At 41.7% G+C, this 11,503-nt stretch overlaps 2 protein-coding genes across 5 annotated transcripts in view; both read left to right on the top strand.

The window, feature by feature from the left end:
* Positions 1-661: 661 nt before the first annotated feature.
* Positions 662-7,139, top strand: cxxc1b (CXXC finger protein 1b). The gene is made up of 14 exons (XM_015048682.1): positions 662-839; positions 1,780-1,895; positions 2,105-2,205; positions 2,326-2,462; positions 2,558-2,713; positions 3,792-3,938; positions 4,008-4,118; positions 4,195-4,373; positions 5,102-5,309; positions 5,401-5,511; positions 5,607-5,656; positions 5,744-5,840; positions 6,505-6,657; positions 6,753-7,139. Exons 1-14 carry the CDS (start codon positions 837-839, stop codon positions 6,897-6,899), a joined length of 1,716 nt encoding a protein of 571 aa, XP_014904168.1. The 5' UTR covers positions 662-836; the 3' UTR covers positions 6,900-7,139.
* Positions 7,140-8,334: 1,195 nt separating this feature from the next.
* mbd1b (methyl-CpG binding domain protein 1b) overlaps positions 8,335-11,503 on the top strand; it is a 13,949-nt gene continuing 10,780 nt past the window's right edge. For 2 of the 4 annotated variants that reach the window (XM_015048676.1, XM_015048675.1), the window contains exons 1-4: positions 8,335-9,459; positions 9,561-9,701; positions 10,669-10,807; positions 10,902-11,188. In XM_015048676.1, coding sequence (XP_014904162.1) covers positions 9,113-9,459; positions 9,561-9,701; positions 10,669-10,807; positions 10,902-11,188 — 914 coding nt within the window. In that variant the 5' untranslated portion in view covers positions 8,335-9,112. The remainder of the gene's footprint in view (positions 9,460-9,560; positions 9,702-10,668; positions 10,808-10,901; positions 11,189-11,503) is intronic. The other 2 variants (XM_015048674.1, XM_015048673.1) reach the window with 2 other exon arrangements.

Raw genomic sequence — 11,503 nt, 5'->3', positions numbered from 1 at the left:
ACTGTCGGCACAAACCTGCAGCTCAGAACGTCCCTGCTTTTATCTTCTTTATTACTGTCAGCTCTTCAGAGAAACGAGCTGCTAGCAGTGCTGCTAATTCACGTTCATTCCGTTACAAAACTTAACGCTGTGTTCCTGTCGCTCCCCGTAATTAAGCTCATAATTACGATCCTCTGTACTGAGCAGCTCTCTGATAGGAGACGGCATGTCCGCAAACAAGTTGTACTAAATATTGTACAATAACCGAAAAGAGAGATGTAACTTCTATCATGAATATAGATTAGCCAAAATCCTACAAATTACAATGAAATACTGCTACTTCCGGTGGGCGCCGGAAGTAAGACCCATAAGCGTTTCCCCAGTAAGTCGTATGCCTCCCAGGAATGGGAACCGCCAAAAAAAAAGAAGATGAATGTTTTATGAGCGATTCAGAGAAACAAGTTAATTAGGAACCTTAGTAATATGAAAATTAAATTTGATATTGTTGATTTACTGCAAAATGACTCAGGAAGCAGAGGATATCAGGCTATATTTGATTCTTTGAAACAGTGTAAATTGTATAATAGGATATAGTTTTTTTTGTCATGTGGTTCACACTCCTTACCAGTTGGTGGCGGTAATGCTCACCTAACGTTTCTTGCCGACCGCCAATAAATGTCAAGAAGAAGAAGAATGTTTTAGGAGAATTAACGAGCGCAGCCGAATTCGTCCGAAGTCATATCCGTGTGTACAGTTAGCATAATGTTAGCTAAAGAAACGACGCTCCTTAGTTCCTTGTGACATTAATTTCATTGTTGTTGGTTGCTGCTCCGCGGAAGTCTGCGTGACTACACAAAATGGTCAGTATGCAAACAGTAATTTATTTATGACCGAGCGTGTGTTCTGGAGACCGAGAATGGGTAGTTTGTCTGGGCCCAGTCGGTAACACAGCCGTTTACTTTGCACGGGAGTCTGAAAATGTTATACGTGGATAAATAATTGCCATGCTGTAACCGATAAATAATAACGAAAATGGTCATTTTATTTGGAATTCTAACTATACCATCAAGTTACCCTAACAACTTTTATTGTTTGTACGAATTTAGCTTATGCTAACTTTAGCCTGCACAGTGTAGGTGTGTTTGTGTAAACAAAGCATCTTATTGGGATGTTTTCCTCTCACACGGAACTCCAGTAAGTTCACAGACTCCTTCTTCTTAAAAACTACAAACAGGGATTAGCATACACCTTAAAATGTCCTGGTTCTGCTGGCTTTTTATGCACATTAACACTTTCAAGAACTGGAACTTAGAACTTAATTAGAAATAGAAAGTACGTCCTCTTTCAAATCTAGGAGTTTACATTTCAGAATATAATAAAAAATTATGTCCTTAGAAAAAAATTTAATAAGTAGGAACAAAATGGCTGAAAAACAGTCCACTTAAAACCCAGCTTTTTCAATTTGGCTTTTACCGTCAAAAACCAGAACTAGAGTTGAACATGAGGCTCTTGGGTATTTTTATTTTTTTTTAAAACTATTTTGACTCCTGAAAAGATTAACATCTTCCTTAAATATCCACTTGTGAATAAACTTCCTCACTTTTTGAAAATCATAGCCTTGAAATAGTCTTGTTATCCGTCACAGATTGATGTGCAGCATCTGTCACTACTCTAAAGTCATCGCTGATCACTTGCCTTCTTGGCACCTTCATTGCAGATACCCTCTACACTTTAAGCTAATGTGACAGAACAGTTTTCCCACCGTTCTGCTCTAACCCTGCGTGTCGTTTCATATTTCAGGACAGCGAGCTGTCGGACCTGGACACTGCACTGGGCCCCGAGAGCAGCAGCATGGAGGGGGAAAACGCTCCGCTTTACTGCATTTGTCGAAAGCCAGACATCAACTGCTTCATGATGTAAGCTCACAATTCAATTCAAGTTTATTCAATCAAGGACAGCACTGTAAACAACGTTACATGATTTAAAAAACGGCTCGAATGTTTTTTTTTTAACGAAGGTTTTCTAACCACAGGCTAATTTGCAAACCCAGTCCTGTTTTAAAAGAAACCAGTGATGCTGTTGTACTTGGAAACATAGATTCATGCCGTGACATTCTTGTTTGCAGCGGCTGTGACAATTGCAACGAGTGGTTCCACGGGCACTGCATCAGCATCACGGAGAAGATGGCCAAGGCCATCCAGGAGTGGTACTGCATGAGCTGCAGAGGTCGGCGCTTTTAATTTTCAGTTGCAGTTTTTTCCTCCTTTAAAAAACAAAACATGTATTTCTTATTTTAATTTTTTATTTCCTTTTCATTTTGATATTTTCTGGCCGAAAAAAAAAAAGACGAGAACCCACTGCTGGAAGTCAAATACAGGTCCAAGAAGAGCCGAGAGAAGGAGCCGGACTCGGACAGAACCGAGCGGCAGTACAGCACGCCGAGCACTCCGGACTACAAAAGCGACAGACGGCGCGGATCTAAAGTAGGTCGCAACCGTTGCGCTTGGAAACGACAAAACTCCCTCCGTTCGCAGGAGCTGAGCCGTGTTTGTTCCCCCTCGGACGTTTCGGTCTCCAGGTGAAGCGGTCGGTGCGCATGTGCGGGGAATGCGAGCCGTGCAGACGGACCGAGGACTGCGCCCAGTGCGACTTCTGCAAGGACATGAAGAAGTTCGGAGGGCCCAATAAGATCAGACAGAAGTGCCGCTTCAGGCAGTGCGAGGTTCGAGCCAGGGTGAGTCGTTCTCAGGGTTCAGGCTGCTTCAAGTCCCGGATTGTTCTTGAATTTCAATTAGGTGTTTTTTTTTTTTTTTTTTTTTTTGTCTTCCCAAGGTTTGGAAAGTGCTTCATTTCTGTGTAACGTTCTTGACAATCAAACCGCACACAGTTTTGTAATAAAGCACAATCTAATGTTTGATTTAAAACATTTAGAAAGTGTTATTTAGTTAAAAGATAATAAAAGGATAAATGCGTATCTTCTTTCCTCACATTTTGACGCAAAATCAGTCTAAACTTTGCCTGTTGTAGGTCAGTTAGAATTACCAAAATAATTTCTACTTGCTAAGAAGAAAACTTTGAACATTTTTTTTTCTAACTTTCTCAGACCTGTCGGGTGTGTGTGTGTGTGTGTGTGTGAGCTATTTTAAAACAACATTTTCTTATGTTTTAATTTATCTTGTTCCTGCTGTAGATTGTAGAACAGCTTCACAACATATTATAAATAACAGTGATCAACAGGTCTGTCACAGTAAATCAATTACTGGCGCAATGAATTAAAACAAAATCAATATTTTCCATTTGGATGATTTATTGTTTTGCTCTCTTTCTACCAGAAACTGGACAGAAAGTCTTCAGTATAGCCATTTTTTTGAAGGATGATTTTGCTTACAGAGACTTCATCATTCATCTTCTTTGTTGTTTTCTTTATTAATATTGGATATTTAAAATGTCCTCCACTTCCAGTGTTAAATGTTTATTAGAATTTAAAGATTATTGATCTCGTTTTCTTGTGTTGTTATTAAGCCATTAGCATTCAGTTACTTGAAAATGGTCTCAAAGCAACGATATTATCGTTTATCGCAAAAACTTGTGGGACAATTTATCGTCCAGCTAAATTTGTTGTTGTGACAGGCCTGTGTAATAAATGATATGAAAACAGCGAACTGAAACTGTTTTCTTTAGTTCATCTATATTGTTTTTAATCTCTAAAGTGTGCAAGTGCTGGAAAAGTTTTGAAGACTTACCTTGAAAATGCTTGAATTTGCCGATCGACAGAAACTGTACTCTAGAAATTGTTTTTTTTTTCCCCTCAGAAAATGCTGCGTGTGAAGGAGGAGGAGCTCTCCCTGCGCGAGAGGAGGGAGAACTTCCACCACAGAAGAAGACGGTACTCCGAGGACTACGACAGCGAGGCGGAGCTCTACCAGCAGTACAGGGCGGCGGGACTCGGTGGTGACCTGGTGAGTCGGCTTCATTTAAACCCGCCGCTCATTCTGGATTTCTGGAACTCATCGGATTCGCCCCCGCAGGCGTGGGGGAGCGACGACGACGACGAAGAGCCGGCCTTCAGCCCCGTCATGCGGAAGAAAGCCATCAAGGTGAAGCACGTCAAGAGGCGGGAAAAGAAGATTGAGAAAAAGGTGAGTCTCCCTTCGTGCGAGACGACGATGTTGTCGAGCCGCGCTTCCTTTGACGCGTCTCCCTCCGACTGTTCAGAAAGAGTCGCGGCGCCACAAGCAGAAGCAGAAGCACAGGGACAAGAACCGGCACAGCGACCGGGGGGACCTGCGGGACAGCGGGGGGATGCGTCAGTGTCTGGGGCCCAACTGTGTGAAAGGAGCCAGGCCCAACTCCAAGTACTGCTCCGAGGACTGCGGCATGAAGCTGGCAGCCAAGTAACGCCTCCTACACACCGCCATGTTGATTTGGGGCTTGCAAAAGTTTTCACATCCCATGATTTGTTTTTGTTGTTTGTTTTCATCACATTAGAACAGCAAACTTGTGTATGTTGCATTTGGGTTTTTTTGTGTGACACAAAGTAACGCATACAGTTGAAAGGAGAAGTGAACCGATTACCAGTTTCTGGCCGATTACTGATTCTTAAAAAAAAAAAGCTTGAAATGCAGATTCTAATATATTTATTTACCTGAAAAGTTGCTAAATATAGCGACAGAGTTGATAAGTTGGCAATATAATTATCTGCCAACTTCCCAAAATTAATGAAATTTGTGCTGATTTATTGCCACACCCCTAATTTAAAACCAGAACATTAGATGAATAGAATCGGTCCACTGATTTTTCCTTTATATATACATATATTTATATACATAATTTTTTTTCATATGAAGCTGAAGTTGCTGAATAACAAAGTCCTCTGTTGACATAGATAATATCGGTTTCGCATATATCGACCGATTGCCCAAAATGAAGGATACTGGGGCCGATTTATCATTGCACCCATAGAAGAAATAATTTTTGTCTGGCTATATGCGAGTAATATAGCAAAATTTATCTTTTATTTTATTTCTGAGGATAAGATCAGAATGTCAACTTTTTTCTCCATAATTGCTATAATTTAAGCTTCTTTTTTTCTTCTTCTTTGTTTTTCTCCCCCGACCTGCAGCCGGATCTACGAGATCCTCCCTCAGCGGATCCAGCAGTGGCAGCAGAGTCCCTGCATCGCCGAGGAGCACGGCAAGAAGCAACTGGAGCGCATCCGCCGGGACCAGCAGAACGCCCGGCTCCGCCTCACCGACATGGAGCGGCGCTTCCACGAGCTGGAGGGCATCATCTCCAAGGCCAAGCAGCAGGCGGTTCAGCAGGACGAGGAGGTGACAGCCCAGTTCTCCCCTCCTTTTTTCTTTGCTACGTATTTTTGAAGAAGTAAAAAAAAACAATAACAGAGGTGCGGCTGTTATGTAGGTGAACGAAGGTGAGAGCGACGACACAGATCTCCAGATTTTCTGCGTGTCCTGCGGTCATCCCATTAATCCGAAAGTGGCGCTGAGACACATGGAGAGATGCTATGCCAAGGTGATTCCGCCTCTTCAAAGCTAGAATGTGATTCGAGTGGCACGCAGGCATTTTTACTTCTAAACATCCGTTTCTGAAACGATTCCTCTCAACAGTACGAGAGCCAGACGTCCTTTGGTTCCATGTATCCAACAAGAATAGAGGGGTAAGAGTGGAAGGATGCTTCAGAGTTTCAGCAAAGAATTTAGCGTTTTTGGACCACACCATTTATTTTTATTCATTTCCTCCTCAGTGCCACCAGACTCTTCTGTGACGTGTACAACCCCCAGAGCAAGACCTACTGCAAGAGGCTGCAGGTTCTGTGTCCAGAACATTCCAGAGATCCAAAGGTGTGTGAGCCTCCATCGATCGGCTGTGGAAATGTTTCCACGCTTCTCTACTGAACCGTATTCGGTGCTGGGCACGCTTCCGCTGATGGGCTAACAGCAGAGCTCATTTTTCTTTTAGCTCTTTTAGCATTCTTGCTATAGAACAAGATATAAAGATAAGTTATAGAATATGTAAATTATATCAAAATTAAATTGGAGCTTAAGGGTTGTAGTCTTTCAAGTGCAGATGTAATTTGAATTGAAGTTAGCATTTACGCATTAGCTTGCGCTAACATTATGGTGTAGAACTTTAGCATTAGCTTCCACGGAATACTGTGTTCAGGTAGTGCTTGAGCTTTAGCTTCCACTAAGCGTGATAGTGTAGTTCTTCAGCGTCAGCATTGACTAGTGCTTTGGTGTTTGCTTCTGCAAATACCAAGAGGGTGTAGCGCTTTAGCATTAGCTTCTGCTAAATATTATGATGGGGTAGTTCTTTAGCTTCTGCTAAATACTGTGGTGCTGTAGCAATTTAGCTTCTGCTAAATACCATGATGGTGTAATTCTTTGACTTTAGTGAAACTAATGTTTAGTGTTTTAGGGTGTAACTTTTTAGTTAATGATGCCCACCACTGACCATATATAATATGTGAATATTGTGATTGTTTTTCTTCTGCTTGCCCTCCAGGTGCCGGTGGATGAGGTGTGCGGCTGCCCTCTTGTGAAGAACGTGTTTGAGCCGACAGGAGATTACTGCAGGGTGTCCAAAAGGAAATGCAACAAACATTACAACTGGGAAAAGCTGAGGAGAGCTGAGGTGGACTTGGAGCGGGTCAGAGTGGTAAGACGATCTTGAGGCACTTTGTTGCCATGGAAGCTGCAACAGCTAAAAGTCTTGGCAGGTTTTAATGACCTCTCCTCTTTCTGTTCCCACAGTGGTACAAGCTGGATGAGCTTTTTGAGCAGGAGCGGAACGTCAGGACCGCAATGACCAACAGGGCCGGTCTACTGGCTCTGATGTTGCACCAGACCATCCAGCACGACCCGGTGACGACTGATCTCCGTAGCAACAAGGATAGGTAGTTAGCCTGGGTGTGTTGCTGGATTTAGGTCTGCAGAATGCTGTACATAGCAACGTAATAATTGTGTGCTGAAGATGTAAACTTCTAGATTAACTACTGCTTTGATGACAGAAGATTTTCTACCATTTTAAAGTGTCTGTATGATAATATATTTTTCCTTAATAGTGGTAGAGGAGCCACATTTGAGTTTGGAAACTGCTGTTTTTGGTATGAACATTAGAAATAAAGCCTTGAAACAAGCTCTGTGTGTGTGTCAGGACTAATGTGTTTACACCAACATTACTCTTGTAGAATGTGTGTACATACACATATTCATACTTTTACACAGATATCATCACTCTTTTCTGAAAAAAAAATTTGGCAATTTTTTAACTTCATCTTGTAAATATATAATTCAAATTTTTGAATTACTACATTTGAGATTAGAAAAATGCATATCAAAGATTAAATTAGCAAAATTACCTGGAGTAACTGTTGTGGACTAAATAATTTGAATTTAAATTAATTAATGCAGAAGTATTCATACCTCTTCAACTTTTCCACATTTTGTCTAGTTATGATCACAAATCAGTTTAGTTTGGGAGGATTTTATGGAGAGGACTTGCACATAAGGAAGGAAACATTTCAAACATTTTTAATGTGCACCTACTTCCACATGCCTGGTGTGTTTGTGGTTGCATCGCGACAAAACGTAAAAAAAAAAAAAAAATACGTAGGATACTTTCCAGTGCACTGCAGCTTTAAACATCCAAAATCTATTATCTTACTTTACTTCCCTTCAAAACTTCAGTTTTATCCATTCCATTTATCTTTCTATAATTGTATTTTTTTATTCATAAAAGTACATTTTTAATAATTTTGATAGAAATTTCTGATGTTTTTGAGTGACAAAACACAGTGGCCCATCTCTAAAAACTTGCTGCTTCTTCAAGGAATTGCAGAGTGAAACTTAGTTTGGACTTAAAACAAATGCAGCAAATTTGTATTAAAACAACCCATGTCTCCTGTTTTAATTGTATGTACAGATAGCACTTTGTTTTATTATATGTAATCTGTATAATCCTCACTATGTTTTACTCATACCTCAGGTGCTATTCCACCTGACGTAGCTTTTCCTATACAGTAGAAAAGCTGAAAAACTAACAGACCTGAACGCAGCAACGGCTAGTATCAAAGAACACGTACCCAGGGCAAGATAACTCACCCCCCTTCTACTTGGGAATCTGCTGCCCTGAAAAGAGCATTGATTTTCTGTTACTCTTCTAGTACCTCGACAGAATTGTGAAATTTGATATTTTGATTTAAAACGTTACAAACTCGAAACTAATCATTAATATTCTGAAATAAAAACGTTCTTCTTAAAAATGTATTTCATACCTGTTCACCTGCAGAGAGGAGAACGCGGGCTTCGAGGGAGGTTATCTCTGTCGTACGTTCCTCTTTTGGTCCTCGAGCGTTTCCGTTGGTTGTGCTGGATGCATGGTGCAGGGCTAATGTAGCCCTGGCTCATAAACTGAAAGGAACCAACTTGTTGTAACAGAGTGCCATAAATTTGGGGAATAATAACCGAGAAGGTGTGTCGTTTTTATCTCTCCATTTCGGCAAAAATCTTTAACAGACTGACGACAAAAAACAGCTGATAACACATTAGTGGTTGATGAATATCAGCACAGCAAAGCACCACCAAACGGTGCTTATAGCTAACAGTGGCTAACGTCATCCCCGCTATTAGTAAATGTTTCTATCCTTCTGACGCACCAGTAGTTTTGTGTGACTGTTCGCTATATTGCGGGTTTTTGCCATAAATGGGTGACTCGGACAGTGCAGCCGAGAGTCGGTGCATTTTGTGCGGAACAGACGCTTACTTGTTTGTGCGGCTAACGTTGTGCTCGACGGCTAACAATAGCTGCATACTATTGCAAGCTAATTAACCGTTAACAAAACCTCCTTGTAGCCTTCCGTTGTGAACAATTTCTCATCAAAGCACGTGCTGACTTTACGTTATACTGGAATACAACCTTCTTCACCCTTATCTGAAACCACCTCCCCCGTTTTTTGTTTTTTTTACCCAAACCCCTTCAGGCTTAGGGGGGTGGAGGGGGGTCAACGTTAAAAACAGATCACTCTGAATGGGATGCCCGCGCAACTGTAGAAGAAATTGTTTATTTGCGGGAAGACTCATTGGATTCTCTGCTGCCCGTCCTTGGTGCACAGATGAGTGAAGAAGCAGCAGGAGAGAGTAAGCACCCTGCCAGTGAGGCAGTGGAGGAGGAGGAGGAGGACCAGGGGGAAGGCACCGTAGAGAGTCCCAAAACAGACAATCCCTCTGAGGAACCACCAGCACCCTCAGATGACCCCAAAGAGGCAGCCGAGATAAGCTTGGTCCCCCCAGTAGAGGCCAAAGAGGAGGAGGAGGAGGAGGAAGGTAAGCCTGCTGGCGAGCCTCCAATGGACTGGTTCGAGCCGCTTGAAGATGATGATGATGATCCAGATGAAGAAAGCCTGGCAGGAGAGACGGAGAGCATTGCAGGCAGCGAGAGAGCCACAAGACATCTCTATCAGTAGGTTCACGTTTCTTTTCTAAATTCCACGAAACACTAACTTGTTTTTGTTTATTCGTTTTCATGTGTCCCCCCCCCCCTCCTACTTCTTCTTCTTCTAGGATTTACGGGTATCGACGTAAGCGCGCTCATCCTGAAGAGGGATGGGTCGAGTGGCCGGTGCTCGGACAAGGTTGGAAGCGCAAAGAGGTTGTTCGACGCTCAGGCTCCAGCATCGGCCAGAAGGACGTGTATTATCTAAGGTACGTATTAGCTAGCAGCTACTTTTCTTTTAACTGTGTTTTTAAAAAAAAAATGAAAATACTAAAAGAAAGTCAGAACATAATGTTAATGACTCTTTGAAGCTGCAGTATGTAACTTTTAAAAAATGTATATGCACATTTGTTAAAACTGTCATTGTGTTTCATGACAAATCTGAAAAATTCCGGTTCTTCTGCCTTCTACCTATGCTAACTAGAAACAACCAATCAGAGCCAAGAGGTGGGTCTTACCGCCATCAGTCATGTCTCTGCTCTTATACAGCTTTTCCCGTCAGCGTAACCTGTTGTGAATGCTAGAGCTAGCTAGCATAGCCACCGATACGGTCATGTAACTGTGACTTATTTCGCTGCAATTAGCATATTTAGCAGTGCATTCACGACTTTGATTGACAGCCCACCTCCTGGCACCGATTGGTTGTTTTTAGAGCTGTATATTTCTTCAGACTCCTCTGGGATGAGGTGGAGGAGCTCAATGTTTTCACAGATTATCGGTCTCATACAATACTGTAACACATGGTATGTAAAACAAAATAATTTTTTAAAATAAAAGTTACACATTGTAGCTTTTGTAATCTTATACATACATACAGGGACTTGGTCTTTTTCAAAAAACGTGCCCTTCTGAAATTTTTTTTTTTTAACAGTGTACTGTGTGTTACCCAAGACAACAATATGGCTATTGATTTGAAGTAGATACATATACATATAATGTATAAGCTGTGCCTTTAAAAAAAAAAAATCTCACATTACCAAGGCAGCTGGTGGTTCCATGTTCTGGACAAGGTGCCCTTTTTTCCACTGGAGCACTTGCTCCCCAAAATATATTTGTGTGCCACTGCATGTACTATATATACACCCTCTTGGTTTAATTTTTAACAGCAATAGAACCCCTGAATGAAACTTTGCCAATCAAATTTCTTTTAATGTCTTTAATTGTGTTCCTTGGCAGTCCACGGGGTGATCGAGTGAGGAGCAGAGTAGAACTAGCTACGGTGCTCCAGGGAACCGACTTGACCCAGTTTGAATACAAGAGCGGCAAGTTCGTGGAAGGGGAAATCCCACCAGTGAGAGGTCGACCCAGAACGAAGGTATTAAAAACTTCTTTATTTATTTTTAACAGTTTTAAATTTATTAAAAAAAAAAAAAAACTACAACGTTTTGCTGCACTCCCGTATGTTTCAGAAACGCTATCGGGACCGGTCCTCCTCAGAGTCCAGCTGGATGGACAGAGGAGACGGGGCCGAGACTCCGGACTCTCACCACCGGCTGACCCCGAACATCACACCCAGGAACCTCCACAGCAACCAGACGAGCGTCTCGCTGAACAGCTCAACGGGGGAGTCAAAGCAGAGCCCCAACTCCGAGGAAAAGCAGTCGGAGGAAAAAATCCGGCTCCCTTTCCCCTCGTCGTCTCGTCCGCTCTCTTTGCCTTCAATCAAGGGAGAATTCGGATCGGAAGAGAGCACCCTGTAAGTAGGCCTGTCACGATAATGAATTCTTTTGCTGGATGATAAATCGTCACCAGAAGTTTTTGCGATAAACGATAACATTGTTGTTTTGAGACAATATTTTTCAAGTAATGTAACGGCATAATAATGCAAGAAGACATTCTCAAAGATCAGTCAACTTTAAATACGAATGAATATTTAACACTGGAACTGGAAAATATCCAAAACTAATAAACAAAACGCTACATAATTGAATTATGAAGCAGTTATAAACAAAATTGTATTAAAAAAAAAAAGGTCTAGTTGAGACCAAAGCACCAGACTGAAGACTTTTGT

This window comes from Poecilia latipinna, unplaced genomic scaffold, assembly GCF_001443285.1.
Source record: "Poecilia latipinna isolate Pla-1442-1.1 unplaced genomic scaffold, P_latipinna-1.0 Scaffold897, whole genome shotgun sequence".
NCBI classification, from domain to species: domain Eukaryota; kingdom Metazoa; phylum Chordata; class Actinopteri; order Cyprinodontiformes; family Poeciliidae; genus Poecilia; species Poecilia latipinna.
This window is presented reverse-complemented; position numbering and strand designations above follow the sequence as displayed.

What these genes read in the sequence shown, in the direction of transcription:
- cxxc1b (XM_015048682.1), top strand. An exon ending in AGTGCGAGGTTCGAGCCAGG is followed by an intron (nt 2,714 to 3,791) that starts GTGAGTCGTTCT and finishes TTTTCCCCTCAG; the next exon opens with AAAATGCTGCGTGTGAAGGA. An exon ending in TATCCAACAAGAATAGAGGG is followed by an intron (nt 5,657 to 5,743) that starts GTAAGAGTGGAA and finishes TTTCCTCCTCAG; the next exon opens with TGCCACCAGACTCTTCTGTG.